At 35.6% G+C, this 17,271-nt stretch overlaps 1 protein-coding gene across 4 annotated transcripts in view; it reads right to left on the reverse strand.

The window, feature by feature from the left end:
- Positions 1-17,271, reverse strand: part of ERBB4 (erb-b2 receptor tyrosine kinase 4) — a 1,035,274-nt gene that overhangs the window by 22,644 nt on the left and 995,359 nt on the right. For all 4 annotated transcript variants that reach the window (XM_036253758.1, XM_036253760.1, XM_036253761.1 and 1 more), the window contains exons 23-25: positions 15,736-15,882; positions 13,542-13,639; positions 11,982-12,152 (exon numbers count right to left, since the gene is read on the reverse strand). In XM_036253758.1, coding sequence (XP_036109651.1) covers positions 11,982-12,152; positions 13,542-13,639; positions 15,736-15,882 — 416 coding nt within the window. The remainder of the gene's footprint in view (positions 1-11,981; positions 12,153-13,541; positions 13,640-15,735; positions 15,883-17,271) is intronic.

The raw sequence follows: 17,271 nt of genomic DNA on the forward strand, positions 1-17,271 counted from the left end.
AGTATTTTATTTGAAGTATTTCCCTCGATCCTTAAACACACCTATGGTAGATATTATTTTTGTCCTCATTTTGGAGAAACTGAGAAGTTCGGTTAGTTGGTGGTTCATGTTTGCACAGCTAATAAGTTCCGAAGCCCAGACTTAAATCCAGCCATTCAGGCCTCAGTGCCGGCGGTCTGGTGTTACACGTTGCCAGTTTACCAAGTTACTTCAATGAGTACCCCCCTCCCCCAGTGAACTAGGAGGGAAAAATGGGGAAGCCGTTTGAATGTGTTCCATTTCTAACTTTTAGGTTGAATAAAAGTTTACCCAGTGCTCAGGGGACAGAAACACCCCCATCTGACAGGATAAAATCTCAGGCTCAAATTTCCTCATGCCTAAGATTATTTCCTCCTGTCCAAGATGAAGTTATCTTTTAATGTATTGGGACTTGCTTTTCCCTAACTCCTCCTGGACTTTTCTCTGCCAGTTCTCCTGTTTCATATTATTTTCTGTCGCGATGGTTTTGCTAGCTCACTGCACGCTAAGGATGTCCAGATGCCCGTGATTCTGGGAAACATCTCTGACCCATCTTTCCCTCTCTGCTCCTGTTATGTCTCTTTTCTTCCCTTTAAACAAAAACTTTTTTTTCCAAAGAAATTCCCACTTCCTGCCTTTACTCTTCAGTCGATTGTATTTTGCTCTCCACCAGTTCCATATTCTACTAAAATAACTCAAGAAGAATTCCAATGTGTCGTAAGTCAATAATTATAATTAAAATCAAGACTTTACTTCAGTGGAGCTCTCGACACACATTCCTGAGTAGCTAGTGGCTATATCTACTCATATTTCAAGATATTATTTCTATTTCCTTATTCTGCATCCTCTGTTCTCCTATGCATGAATAACAATGTTAGCATCTTTACAATCTGCCAATTAGAAAACTTGGTGGTACCTTGACTTTTCTCTCCATCTCACACTGAAATATTCGGCTGGTACCATTCTGTCAATTTTATTCCAAAAACAGTCATTTATATCAGACTTTATGTGCTATCTCCTTTGCCATAGCAGATCATCAGTGTGCGTTAGTTTACATTTCAAAAAGCTGAATTTTTTTCACTACAAGCAAATCTAACCTTTTCACTTCCATGCTTAAGAACACCAATGTGTTCACATGATCCCTTATGCATTCTTTGTCTCTCTTGTAACATTTTCCTCATGGCATTTTATTGGCTAGCTATATATCTGTATATTTCCTTAGGGCAGGACTAGATGTGGTCCTGGTAAGCAATCATGAGATTAGATACACAGTAGACACCTCAATAAATGTTTTCTTTTTGTTTTTAATTTTTCTTATTGAGTGATTTTTAGAGAGAGAGGAAGGAATAGAGAAATGGAGAGATAGAGAGAGAGAGAGAGAGAGAGAGAGAGAGAGATCTGTTCTTCCACTGATTTATACATTCATTGGTTGATTCTTATATGTGCCCTGAAAGGGGATGGAGCCCATAACCTTGGCATATTGGGACTCTACTCTAACCAACTGAGCTACCCAGCCAGGGCCAAATGTCTTCTCAATGAATAAATGAATGAATAGACACTCTTTGATAATGACCTGAAATAATGTGTTACTTGACAGAGGTGAATAAAAATGTCTGAGCTTGAATTAGTGGATAAGCAGCTCCAAGTAAGATTATTCAGTTAGTGCTAAACAATCAAAATTAACATCAATGAAAAATTTGATAATAAGAAATTAAAAGTCAAAATTCTTTACTGATGTACTCATCTCATCTTTAAAGTACTGAGTATTATAATGATAAAACAGCAAAAACAAAAACAAAACAAAGAAAAAACACTAGCAGAAGCAGGGTGTAGAGTGTAGCCTCTGGGGATGCCAGCACCAGACTGCCTGGCTCTGTCATTCCATAGCTGTGCCTCAGTCTCCTCACATAAAAACAGACAATAATAAGAGTAAATATCTCATAAAATGTTCATGAACTTAAAGTAATAAACACTATACACTTACTATGTATCTGGCACAAAATAAGTGATGATAGACATTACCTATTATGATTTATTCTTTGAAACACATCATACTCATAAATATATGTGATTACTAAAGGTAGAGGAATGAGTTTGGTCATTTCAACCCGGGAATATTCAATGGCCTGGTCTAACACAGAACCACAGTATGTGGCTCCAATTAAAACAAGACTACATCAGACTCCAAATAAATCCATATTATGTGCATCTCAATATTTTCAGTGTGCTAAAGAATTTTAAACGTTATTATTTTCTTCCAGAGACAGAAAAATAGTAAGTATGGGTGCTACTAAACAATGCCTATGATCATTGTTGAAAAAAGCAACCGAATTTGTTTCCCTCTCTAATTTGCAGCATTTTCTCATCACAATGCAGAAAACATTTGCAGCAAAAGATACAAAGTATTTAGAATTTTCCCCATGGTGGTTTATGCTCCCCTCAGTTCATTTTTGGCTTAAGTGTAATGGCAGGCTGGCCCACAGCGCCCCAGTCAGCCCGTCTTTAGAGCATGCTGGTGTCTGAATCCCACCCCAAAGAGGGAACTTTTCATCTGCGCAGGTGAGTGAGGAAGGAGACAGACACAAGATGCTTGTGATGAAGGGATGCTCAACAGCAGAAAATGCACAAAGAAAGGCTAATGAGCAAGCCCAGCCCCCACTATGAACAGCCTTCTTCTCCACTCAGTTTCATGGAGTAATCAAAGGATATTCTGAACCTCTCAAAATGCCATCAGTCCTTATTGAGGCTGAAAAAGAACATCTCTCTCTCTCAGGTCGGTGCAGAAGTAATCATGATAGCAAGATGGCCTGAACGGGGAGCTCTCGCAGACCAAGATGGATGTGCACAAATAAATAAACATACATGCATGCATGCATACATACATAAATTCACTTCCACAAACTGTGAATGGAAAGTTGATGATCATCTCCCAATTCTATTGTGTAAAGGGGAAAGAAACCCGCCATAATGTTCTCCAGGTCTAGTACAGTACAGAATAGGCGTCCTGATGAGATGCTTTCAATAATACACAGTCAGAGCTGGGAATCTTGTGTCAACAATACTAAAAAATAGCCATCTAAATGATTTAGAAAGCACGTTAATTAACATTCAAAATCGAAGTATCATCTCTAGCTGCCCCGTCCTCCTTTCTGTTTCCTTTCCTAGATCTGATTTTTTTTTTCTTTCTATTTTTGAACAAAGGGAAAAACACCTCTTTTGATTATTCAAAAAGACTTCTTATGCTAGCTGACAATTACTCAAGAACAAAATAGGTTCAGAAAGATCAATGACATGTTCTTTTACACCAGACTGTCCTCAAACAAGCAGCATTTCTGTGGCCCGTGCTCTCCTGGTGTTGTATGTCGCCCCCGTTGTGACAAGAAGCTACAAGGATGAATCTTTATCCGTAGACAGGTCACTCAGTTTGCAGTGAGAAGACCTGACCCTGGTTTGGATCTTGAGTTACCAACCTCTTAACCAAGTTACCAAGTCATTTACTAGGTCAGGGATTCCGGTTACTGTGTTATTGGGATTCTGGTGTGAAAAATAAAATGTTATGTGTGTCAAAGTTCTTTGTTAACTTTCAAGCATTATTTAGCCATCACCTATTTTAGTCAGTTTTCCAAGAATGAGAGTTTCTCTCCGACACTTCAGTTACGTTGCGTGTAGTGCAGTTTGAGTCCTCGAAGGAGTCAAGCAAGAGGGAAGGTAATTTTCAGAATGTTACTTTCCAGGCAAAGAGTAAAAGAAGAAAGCTTCATAAAGATTGTCTGAAATATTTGTAAACCAAATGAAAGAAACTAGAACTCTGTACCAACTACTTTTAATGAACTTCATTTGAATAATTATAGGATTGTATTTACATTTTGTTTGATTGTTATTTATTAAGATGACATATTGATTTTGCATGTTCTTTAACCAAATGAAGGTTGGAACTTAAAAGCATAACTGCAGACCAGACGGATCCGAGTACACATCTCACTCTTTACCACACAAACTGGAAATTTTCAGCAGAAAGACTTTGGGTCTCAATGGTCCAGCTTCTGTTGGAAAAATGCAGTCCTGCTTTCTACTTATCCTTGTGGTGAGGGTTAAGGGCAATAAATGTAAAATAATGTAAAAGGGTAATAACACATGTAAAAGTTCATAGCAGAACCTCACACATAAATATGTGGTCAATACATGGTAGCTCTATCTCAGTTCACGTTTGAAGACTGTGAGACATTTGTGAAATGTGTAGGGATCGTTTTCCTGCCAAGCCTGTCATTACTGAGGCCCGACACAGGCGTCCTGGCTGTGCTTCCTGTTCCCTGGCCGGCTCTGTCCATTTCACCCCATCCCCCTGCACCATTAACTGCTGGCTTCAGGGAGTCTCAGAATAAACAGAGGAGGCAAAACAGAGGCGAGGCCCTGGCTTCTCTGGGCACTTCTGGAAGGAGTTTTTTAAACCAATTGATGCAAAATCTCACTAGACTTGAAGTCAAAGTCAAGATTTCCATCATTTTGACCAGGAAAAAGCAAACAAACAAACAAAAAAACCGCCAGAACCAATAAAGGACGGGGTTGAATGTGAGGTTTATGAATGCCCGACTCAGGAGAGATTCCAGCAAGGCTGTCCACGGTTCCCTCTAAAGCAAAGACACTGAGCCATGCGTTTTGTTCTCCAGCATCAGTTCACACAACTGCAAAATGACAGCCTTTGTACCAGAAGTTCTGTAAGGTGCCCTCCAGCCCTGACGCTCTGTAAGTACGTAATTACTTACACATTCACCTTACACTACAATGGGGCAGCTCAGTGGTGAGCATTACCGCACTTAGAGCTGATCTATCCAGTTGGGTCAAGGACAAACCACACTCATTAAGGGGAAATCTAGTTGGAACAGTGCCCAGAGAAGGACAGACATGCTAGAGGAAATGAAGGAAAGGGAAGTAGCAGATGAGAGAGAAAAGGGTTATGCTGGGAGTATAGTAAGGAGAGCCCAGTGTCTGTGTGTACATCCGAGTGTGAGAATTTATGTACAGGAAATAACTTTTTTTGGTGTGTGTTTCCTGCCAAACTCTTTCTTCTGCTTCCTCAACAGTGAAGCTGGGAAATTCTAAACACCTTGTTGCTACTTCAGCCTAGAGCTAGGGGGGTAGAAGGGGTCACTGATTGACCATGCTGTAAGAAATAGTCCTCCTCTGTTCCTGGTGCATGTATTTATAGACATTCGTATTTAGATTTAAACATATTGAGGGCTAGACTTTGTTTAAGGATGGAAGAGAGAAAAAATAAGTAAGATGTATTGTATAGAAAGATGTTAAAGGGACCATAGGCAGTCATTTTCTAACAGAAAAGGAAGATTCTTTAAACAATGGAAAAACTGTAGAGGAAATCACAAAATACTATAACAAGGAGGTGCTTTCCAAAGTCCAAAGCTGCTAGGAGTGATTTTTATACCTGGAGATAAAAATTGAAAAAAAAGTCTAAAAATGATCTCTTTCTTATTTAAGAAATTGAAGAAATGTTTAATTTTGTTTATAATTTCTAAACATATGGTTAAATGAAGAATCCACTGGTACTCCAGAGGGTTTATCATTATGTTTAACAAGATGTTATGGCCAAAACTTAATGAAAATCCTTAGGGAGTCAGAGAGAAACGAAAGAATAATAGCGCTGGGTAAAAAATACTTCGTTAAAGCAAAGCTTACAAAGAATAGTATAACTAAAATAATACAGCCAGATTTTAAGAAAGTCACAGATACAGAAGATATTGCACAAAAAGACACTGATATTTTGCTATATATACTCATTTGAGAGGGTGAGGGATACTTTCAGATTAGTGGAAAATTAGAGAGATCAGTACTATTTTTGATATATTTGTAATTTCCAAGAACTTGGAAGAATCAACAAATAGAATTTGACACTATGTTCTTATTTAGGAAAAGAAGACAAATTGTTAATACGTAAGCAGAGACAGCTCTTTGTTAGAATAAATCAACTACCCACTCACACCTTGAATCTAAAACCAAAAACACCAGTATGATCTATATTTTGAAAGAGATCAGTATTGGAGTAATGCTTCCAGCTCTGGGTAATTTTGTGTGTGAGAGCTAGAGAGAAGTAAAAAATAAATTTCAGGGACTGGTCAACTGGAATGACCCAGGCACTTCCTAGGATAAATGCTCAAAAATCCTTCAACCGTTTGCGACAATAGGATTATATATCATATAAAGAGAGATCTAATAAAACATATCATTCAAGTTTATCCCACTGATGAAAGTGATAGGTGCACTCGAAATAGATGAGGACAAAAATATAAAAGGAAGTAGTGATGATAAATGATCAGATGCTTGAAATATTCACTGATATTGTTCCTTACCTGGTACAACGTAAACACCATATTTAGAAATTGAGCACATTTTCAAAAGAAGTGGATGTCAAGGTGACATTGTATTAATTTCTGTGAAGCTATGAGGGCCCGAATTAGTGTCACGGCAGAAGAAACAGAAATTAGGAATTTCAGAGTTGTTTTTCAAGAAAGCCAAGATGCATTTTGTTTTGAATTGGAGGACATTAATGAGAAGCAGGAGATTTCAAAACCTGTTTCAAGCCTTCATAATACTGACCGAAAATCAGAAAATCGAAAGAAGGCCCTCCGTCTGACCTCATCAGATAACTTAAAAGAGTTCTCAAGTATGTGTAGTTCAGAAATATTAACATTTCAATACAAGGTTTCAGATAAATAATAGGCAGTATTAGCATAGTTTAGGCTTTGAATTAAAGACACCCAAAACAAAACAAAAATAAAAAATTAGGATTTTAAAATATGCTTGAAAAACTCATTTTCTTGTCTTTATGTTGGCTTTTTTTTCTTTTCGCCTTCTCTGACAAATTTTAGACCTGCTCTATCAAAACTCGACTTTTGTTTCAAGCTAGATGTTAACCCTCCAATAATAACATATCTAAAATAACTTTCTATAGCTTCTTAAGCTGATTTGATTCCTCGTCTTTTTCCTATAATATCTGGTATACTGCTTTTAGAATATTACTTCCTCAACTAGAATATAAATTCTTTGAGGGCAGAAACCTTTGTCTTGAAACTCTGTACCCTCATGTCTAACACAATGCCTAGCCCACAATAAACATTCAATGTGTTAACTCATTTAATCTTTCATTGCATAAATTGTACAATTTAAAACACTATCACTTAAATAAGAAACATAGTGTGACAAAAAATACTTATTGATATAGAATCTTTTAATAAGAAGTGCTCCTTCTTCTGGCTCAATAGATAAGATATATTCAAATGTCATATATTTTATATATATATATATATATATATATATATATATATATATATATTACTAAGCATCATATTAAGGATATTTTGCAGGAATCCTTGACATATTTTGAAAGACATATAAAACCAATATCCTGAGTCTACAATCATTTATCATCAAGTAACAGAAGTAGCAGCTGTTGTTAGAATTGATATTGACCCTTGGAAAATTTCAACCAGAGTAACCTTGTAATATCATAACAAAATTCTCCCACTACATCATTTAGCAATGAGATGCTTCCTTAACTATGCCCTTAGGTCTTTCTCTTCTCTATTCAATCACATAAGAAAAATAGTTGTATATAGAGGTAACCCAAAATACTTTTGGTCATTTTCCAATTAAATATTCTTCACAAATAAATAAAATATGAATACATAAAAAATAATCTTTATTTTGAAAAGTCTATGATAATGTATTTTTAAAATTAGAAAAAGCTTACAGGAGATCTAGTTCAATCTTCTCATCATTGAAAAGAGAAAACAGAGTCTGATTAAATAATATGGCCGAAGCTGAAGTATCAAAGCTTTTGTTTTAGAATGTGAAATTATCCAATTAGCACTGAGTGAAACAAAAGTGTTCGTTCCAAAAATAGCAAGAAGTTTAACAGTAACTTGTTATGTTAAGAATAGGACTCCAGCCCTGGCTGGTTTGGCTCAATGGTTAGAGTGTCTGCCTGTGGATGCAAAGGTCCCACGTTGGATTCCCGGTCCAAGGCGTGTACCTGGGTTGCAGGTTCAATCTCTGGCCCCAGTTGGGGTATTGCAGGAGGCAACCAGTCAATGTGTCTCTCTCACATCCATGTTTCTTTCTTTCTCTTTCTTTTTCTCTCTCTCTCTCTCTCTCTCTCTCTCTCTCTCTCTCTCTCTCCCCCCGCCCCCTTCCATTCCATTCTGTCTAAAAATCAATGGAAAAATATCCTCAGATGAGGATTAATAATGGCAACAAAAAGAACAGGACTCCATGTGGAACTATTGAAAGCTGGTAGCTCTAGCTTCGCTTTTTTTAAAAATTTTTTTAAATTGATTTTACAGAGAGAGGAAAGGAGAGGGAGAGAGAGATAGAAACATCGATGAGAGGGAACATCGATTGGCTGCCTCCTGCATGCTCCCCACTGGGGATCCCGCCCACAACCTGGGCATGTGCCCTGACCAGGAATCGAACCAGCAACCTCTTGGTGCATGGGTTGATGCTCCACCACTGAGCCACACCAGCTGGACTCTAGTTCAGCTTTTTTATCATTTGTAAGTTACCTAAGCTTTTCACAACTCAATTTCCTTAACTCTTAAAATTGGACAAATATTAGTAACAATTTCATAGAGCTTTATGAAGTAGTTAATAAATAGCAGTTAGAATAGTATCTGGGTCATAGTAAACACCCAGTAAGCTTTAGCTGATGTTATTGTTATTTTTATTATTTCATAAAATAAAAGGTCATGGTTCTGATATATTGAACTGCAAAGACAAACTCAAATAAAACTCATATTTTCAAATGTCATTATTGAGAATGACATCATTTCTGTATTGTCATTTTGCTTGAATTTCTACTAGTTTATGCATTATTAGAAACATATATTGTACAATATTATAAATCCTATAGGAAGATTTTATTTCTAATTTTTGAAATGATGAATTAGTAAAAACCTTAAAGGTAATTACAATGTCTGTGTTGACCTTACTAAAATATATTTATCACAGTTATGAAATCTTATTCGAGGGCAATGTGATGGTGGTACAAATAACACATATATAGAAATCACAGTTTTTGAGAAGTCAACTATATTGCCTACACGCAATTATTTAGAAACTGTTCAAAATTTGAGGTACCAAACTCTTATTTCCTCATTCTTTATTTCTTCTGACTACATGCTACCACATTGCAACTCTATATATCCATGCTAGGAGAGAGGAGGCCAAAAGTGGGAAAGTACGAAACTGTTCATATAGTTATTCCTTAGCAGGTCAGAAAGACATGGAGAATGTTCGTGTTGCAATCCATCTGCCATGGGTCTCCCGCTCCGCCCATATGCAGCAGCGACAGTCCCTTTGTCTTCTGCTGGCCTGTGTAGTTGAGAGTTAGCGGATACGTTTGAAAGAGGTGGGTACTTAATCTATCATCACAAATAACTGATTCTGTAACAACTGAAATGTCTTCCTCTATAAAAATGCATTGAAGCCCTGGCTGATTTAGCTCAGCGGTTAGAGCATCAGCCTGTGGTCCGGAGAGACCCGGGTTCGGTTCCCGCTAAGGGCACGTACCTCGGTTGCAGTTTGTCCCCGGCCCTGGTTGGGTCGTGCGGGTGGCAGCCACTCGATGTGTAAATTTCACGTCAATGTTTTTCTCTCTCTCTCTCTTCCTCTCTCTCCCTTCTGCTCTCTCTGAACAAAAAATAAATGAAAAAAAAGTCCTCGCATGAGGATAAAAATAAATAAATGAATAAAATAAAATAAAAATGCATTGACGATTTTACATCGAACTAGCTAATATTATTGAAGCTAAAATATCTTTAGCAATATTCATTTATTACCTACTTGTTGCTGTTGCATTTAATGTATAATTCATTACACCAAACAAACACAAATCTAGGTAACTCGGAAAGAAAAAGAAAAAACTTATCCACCTTAACGGAAAATAAATTTATGCAGAAATTTCAAAACTGTATTGAACATTTAATTGAAATGTTGAGCCCAATTTATTTAAGTGATATCCAGAGAGAAGAAAGGCAGCAATAGCACCTAAAACATCGATAGACTGTGCAAACAGACAATGGCTGGATCATATATAAAAATAGAGTCTAACCCACAACTGACAGCAATCTTCCTAGGACACCATATATACAGTACACAGCCCAGAAAGCCAATGGGCTATGTCAGACTTGCAAGAAGCTAGATTACTACCTGTACTAGCCATCCAGAAAGACCAGCAATAACTTCTGTAGCATTTGGCCCCAAATGGCCAAGACTGTTTAATAATTAACAGCTTCCTTCATTTTTATCCCCACTTTCAACTTAGGACCAATCATAGGAAGCCAAATATGCACCCCTATCTAACCACATAGGATGCCTCACTTCTAGTCAGCCCACTTACAGCTTCCCCAGGACAACATCCTCCAATCAGAACACATGTTAGTTTATTTAACTTTTAAATCTTTTAGTTATATCTCTATCTCACTGGGATGCAGGACGTATTTTTCATGTAAAAGAAAATGTAATTGAGGTCTCCATCTTTGACTCTTTCTATATCAGACCTTCCAGGGTGGGCAAATAATGTGGGGTAGTTCGGGGAGATATTTTTTAAGAAAATCACCTGGTAAATTATGTTTAGGTTGAGGCCAAGAAAAACCATATCACGAAGATGACATGTTCTAATAGCTCTGAAGCAACAACATGTGCGGTGGAGACAGACTGCATGCATCGGAATCCTGTTCCTCCGATGGCTAACCGTGCCACCTGTCAAATCACACAACTTTGTGACAAGTTTCCTCATCTTAAGATGGGAACAATAATGATAGAATCTCATGGGATTGTTGTAAAGATTAGGAGACACTATATGTGTGTTGACACACAAGAAACACTAAGTATTACTTTATTATTGCTGTCAATCTGAAATAAAGCAAATGACTTTATTCTAGAGAATGAACAGCAAGGTGAACCTTTTATTATGCCACAGGCAAGGCAAATGGAACGCTGCTTGTTCTACAGGCTACAATGTTCTTAGGTGGAGGAGAAGACTATGAGAAGATTAAGCACCATGCTTATAGATCACAGCCACTATTTCACTGCTTCTCCGTGTTACACAACGGCCAATTTTCTCAGTAACAACACTTAGCATGCTGTACTCTGTCTCTACATCTGTGTGATTCATTTATTGGGCACTATTGAAGGCAGGAGGTATGTCGAAGTCCTTTAAACCTCAAGTGTCTAATAATGCTGCACATGCAGAGATACTCAATACATGCTGAATGAATCGTGAATGCGTTTAAAAAAAACCATAAATGAATACATGATTGACAGTTTTCAGAGAAAGAATGTATTCATATAGGGTGGGTTAACTATGATAAATGAAATGTAAATTCTTTTCAGAAGCTTCTTTCAAAACTTAGATCTACATCTTCAAAATGATTAAGTAGCTCTCCTAATATTAATTTAGTTCAAAGAATTGTACAATTTTCTCTTTCTGCTTCCACTTGATAAAATATTTAATGTCTCTTAAGTGAGTGAAAGAGAGTTGCATTGGTATTATCTCTTGACTTATAAGTCAATATCATATTAAGAAAAATATAGAAAGCCTTTCTTGATATGAAATTTCATTTATAAATTTGCAATTTTATTCATCTGAATTGGTTTTAGAATTTTTAACACTAAGATTTGTTTTAACTTACTTAAAATAAAGAAAATGTTTCTCCTTCTATCTTGAAGATCTTTCAGAGTAGATATTGTATTGCCCATCCTTTTCTTCCAAAATTAACTATATATGGCAAGTTTAGCATATCTGTTATTGGTATGGTATATGGCATGTGTTTAAGGTAGCGATCACACTGATTTGAGCTATAAAATTGTTTTGTAATTTTAGCCCTTAAGTATATTTACATAATTTCATTTCTCAGTAATAATATGGTACTTGGTATAAAATTATTTCTTACCCTATTTGAGTCAATTCTTGCTCTGGAAGTGTAGATGGGAGGTGGGATGTTGAAAGCCTGAGGGACCAGGTACTCCTCAGCATCCATCATATCTTCCAAATCCTCTTCATCCAAGAGATTCTGAAAGAACTTGCTGTCGTTTGGACTAGGAAGCTTCATACGATCATCACCCTAAAGATTTGCCCATCAGACACACAAACATTAATTTGTCCCTTTATCTATGTGGCCTTTGCAGTAAATTTGTGTAACATCAAAACCAATGTTTGAAAATGCATGCACTCGTGTAAAAAGTAGTTCTTTAGCATAATTGCCAGCCAGAAAGAAGCCTATAATGTGCTCAGATATGACAAGGTAAGATAAATCTAATACAAGAAGAATATGAAAAATGTTATTAGAGTTAAATAAAGCCAAATGCTATGTTTTGAGGGAGGAAAAATCCATTTCAGATCTGAGAATCATGGTAGACTTCATTGCCAACATGGTGTTTGACTTTAAGAATAAATAACAATGGGCAATTGATTTATCAATCTTTATTTTGAGGGAGGTTTGGTCGATAGTGTAGAATTATCAGGATGGAGAGACAAGCTCTGTGATTTGTGATACTGCACAACATTGCTGAAGTGAGGGCATCAAAATAACAAATAGGAGGAGAGACACCCAAACCCCAGCTGTATTTTTTCTTACCACATCTATTTCTTATATGTAGATATTTTTCCAAAGTTATGTGTTACGTGATTTTTTTGGTAAGCAGTTTGTTAATAAAAATTAATTTGAGATAAAGATGGTTGGAAATCATTCTCTTATAATACCACCTTTTATCTTCATGTCAGACCATAGATATAAAGATAAACACTACCTTGTCTTATTGAGTATAATAAACCAAGGTCTATTTGCTTATGGTTTAAGTAAAAATCATCATAAATAAATCAGTTATAATTTTTAAATTACCCACTTCATTTTTTTCTAGTGTTAAACATAAAAACTTCTTTTGGCCTGTTATTTAATTTATATGTTATCAATTCATGTGAATCTGAGTTATGCTTAGACACTGCATATCTCCCAAAACAAATTTAAAACTATTTTCTATGAAATGAAATATCAATATTTTGAAGCTTTCATTCATTGTCTTCAATCACAGACAAGATTTAAATAAAAATCTATCATTTTTGTTCTGAAAAGGGAAGATTATAATAATGAACATGACTTACACATAATGTTATAAAAATGCTAGTCTGAGGATAAAGGCTTTTTGTGTGTGTGGATAATCATAATTACTTGGCTGTTCAATAGCAGATGCACTAGAATACTAAGGGAAGGTGCTTAGAAGTGTTCTGACATCAAGTAGAGGGCAATTTTCCCTGGTCCATGGGCTCTAACCACTGAACCAAACTGGCCAGGGCTTAAAAGGCAATTTTCCATAAGTCATTTCACATGCTATTCTGCTTAGTTAATCTATTTGTGAGTGGTGATTAACACAGTTCCAAAGTCCAGATATCATTCATGTTTTGCAGTGAGCTTGCCATTGGGAAATTCTTAAAAATCTAAGTCATAACTACTAACCTGAATAACTAAGTATCTTTGAGGGTCCCGAGCCATCCTCGAAAATTCAGCAGCCAGTTCCTTAAATTTAGGTCTACTGTCAGCATCAATCATCCAACCTAGAAATCCATATGCAATGAAAATCACTCTATTTATAAATAGCAAGAAATGGATGAGAAATTTATGAAAATACAGGCTAAAAATATTGGTTTAATAATAATCTGAAAAACAAAAACAAGCTAATGAAAGAAAGAATCCAATAGGTGAGGGTTCTACCTCAATTAGTTTGTTGACATTCATAACTAAATGAATAACAGAATATACTGTAGAATAAAAGAAACTTTTTATTTTCTTGATCTAAATATATTTAATTTTCTTTCTAGAAAAATATAACCTAGCTTAACCATATTAATATAGAATTTCAGATTTTTTTTTCCCTTAGGTATGGAGATAATTCTCTTTTAAAACTTTTCTCTGATGGTGATTGGCATATAATTTATTATTTTGTATCAGGAGTGACATGGAATAAAAGCTTTGCTTACAATGTGGTCCCTGGCACAAAGGGGAAAAGGGGAATAGAAAGCAACTTTTTAATGGTAATTTTTTCCTGGAGGGGGAAAAAAATCTAATGCAAAATGATTGGTAATGTTTGTTCAGCAGCAGCCATTGGCTTATTTTAGTATTAGCCTTTTCGGAATAAAAGTACTCTCAGCAGTTTTCAAGGTATGCATTATTATTTAGCTGGGAGTCTAGATAAAATGGGTCTTATCTCTCCAGGCTCTGTTCAGCTGATGAGACGACAAGAATAAAAGCACCAAGCTTCCCTTGATTTTCTTGCCAATGACCGTCTTCTTGGGCCTTGAAACTCCTAAAAGCAAGGTAAAACTCCCTATGATGCAAAGTGTTTCCCTCTTTTTTCATTATTTCATCAAGGAATCTAAATAAAGAATCTAAGCATCCCTGATGCTGGTTATGGGATCAAATTATATAGTGTGTATATATTTTTAAACATTCTTCCATAGATGACTTCTTATCAATGTTTGATCCAATAAAGCTATAAAGCTCATTTCTCCTCTCTCTCGAAGTTCAATTTGTATTCTTATTCTGGAAAGCCTTTGGGTATCATTTATACATCATTAATTACACCTGAATTTTTTCCCTCCTAACAAAGTTGAAATGCTCTGTAGTCTAGATGTATCCACTGACAAAAAAATTTTTTAAATGCTTTTGATGCCAAGGTGCTAATGAGAAGACAGGTGTTTCTGGAACTATTGAAACCAAAAAAGGTTAACTTCACAGCAAGGTATCAGTTTATTTCTAACTAAATATTAAGTAAATAGAACTCGGCTTAGAGAAAAGGGCACGCTGACCTGAACTGGAAAGCACACTTTCTGTTTCTTCCCTCACTGTCAGAATGTATCACACATGTCATGAATATAAATCAGGTAGACCTGGGTCCAAAGTCTCTTATTAATAAGATGCTTATTCACCTTCACCAGTTTGTTTCTTTGCTAATCCTATGCAAATCAAAAGGGGAAAACCCCAGATTACACAAGAAAGATCGCTGCAATGTTAATCTCACTTAAATTAAGTCAGAAACTCCAGAGACTTTTCTATTTCTATTTAAATTAAGATCCTAGGCTTCCAAAACACACGTCTGGGTGTAGAAAGGAGAGGGAAAAGTAAAAGAGTTAGATGTAAACAAATGATCAAATAGAAAAAAGTAAACAAATATAATCTTTTTAGTTCAATGTAGACCCATGTTTTTCTACTTCCCAGTGGGTCCTGCTAATTTCCTGTTGACTAAAAACCTATTTCCATTTAATTCTTTTTTTTTTTAGCGACCTGTTTCAAGCCTTCTTTCTTTATATTTAGATCATTTCTTTAGTCTGCTATTTTCCAATAAAAATTACTAACATTGTGACTCAATACAACCTCTTTACGAAAGACAATTAGATTGTCGTGGAAATCATAAGACTCAAAGAGAAATGAATAAGAAGAGTAAGTCATATAATGTGACTTCATAGCACAGAAGCATGATACTGCTTCATTGAAATAAGAATCACAACAAACAAGAGTTTACATGTTCATTCCACAAATAATTTTAGCCTGTTATATTTATCAATATACAGAAATATTATGCAGGTAGATTAATCTGTGCTACTACGTTACTAAGCGTGAGGGTGGTAGTGATAAGATTACTTTGCTCTCTTACATTTGACCATGACCATGTAAACGTCAATAGTGCAGATAGGAGGCTGGGGCAAACGTTCTCCTTTTTCTAGTAAGTCGGGGATTTCTCGGGTTGGAATTCCGTCATAGGGCTTTCCTCCAAATGTCATCAGTTCCCATATGGTGACTCCTAAATTGGAGATCAAATTTTTATGTAAGCATATTAACAACATACTTTTAATGACTGAGCGATACACTAACAGCAAAGGAATGCTCCCTAGCATTCAGAAACAGAATCAGAAACAGACTTGAGAAAGGCTTTTCTGATTCCTGTACCCACCTTTAGACACCCAGTGACAAAATCTTTGCGGGAAACTCAAACCTCTTACTATTCTCTTGAAATTTGTAATGGGTTGTAGAGATGATCCAAGGTGGATATCAGGATAACATTCTGTTGCCATTTATTACTTGTAAGTAATGCTGTTTGCTGACCAAGTTAAGTTTCACTACACCATATTACAGCCTATAAAACAATTTACTTACTATATAATATATATTCAGAACCAATTAAATATGATTGCAGGAATAATCCGATATTGACTAAATTCAAGATTAACAGTTTTACTATTAAAAGCCCTAGAGGCTAAACTGGGGTTGCTGAATGATTACCTTTTGTTTCGGTAAATAACTGTGGCTCTCTTTTAAACTAATGCTAAGAGAACAAGTGAAATAAAAACACATTCATTTCTTTAGCATATATGAAAACCTGAGTGAGAAATGATCTATATGTTAGATTAAATACATGTGAAGTGCGGACCACAAAACTGAAAGGAATTAATAATAGTTTTTTTCTTAGATAATGAAATCACTTTCTTGAATCATTAGAACATTGATTTTCTTGGTAAAAGCAAACACCTGAAATATTAGCTGCAGATAGCCAGCTTTGATAATGATAATGGTTTTGATTTGAGCAATAATATATCTTACAGATCTCTTCTTTATTATGATCTAATAATTATGTAATTAAAAAGGTACAGTTTTCTTAAGAATAAAGACTATAAGTTCAGAAATAGCTATCTAGGTACAACAGTATTACCAAGTGAAGTTTCATTGATGCATATATCCAGGTATCTTTTAACATAAAATGTATTAATTAGGAGTATGTTTTCTTTTCCACTGCCATCTGTAATACATTATTTATTCAAACTAAAGTCCCTTTAAAGCTCATAACACTTATATGAACATAAAATGGTGTGCTATGGAAAGTAACCTCACAGGGTGATCTGATCATAAATTCCTAATTGGGCAGTCATGTCCCAGGCATAAAACTCTTACTAAAAGATTTATCTTTGCCTTAAGCAAGCCCTGTCCATTGTTTCTATGTTTCTAGGTTAACATAACTTTGAAATAAACTGTAACAACCCTCAGAGAGTACATAATCTTATTTTTAGAGGTCATTAAAAATTTGTCTGCAATAGAGTGCCACATTAATTCAAGGAAATATAAATAGAAAAAATGGGAAAAAGGATAATATATAAATCTATCATATACAATATGATATATAAATGTATTTATATCA

The sequence above is a fragment of the Molossus molossus genome, unplaced genomic scaffold (genome assembly GCF_014108415.1).
Source record: "Molossus molossus isolate mMolMol1 unplaced genomic scaffold, mMolMol1.p scaffold_m16_p_11, whole genome shotgun sequence".
NCBI lineage: Eukaryota > Metazoa > Chordata > Mammalia > Chiroptera > Molossidae > Molossus > Molossus molossus.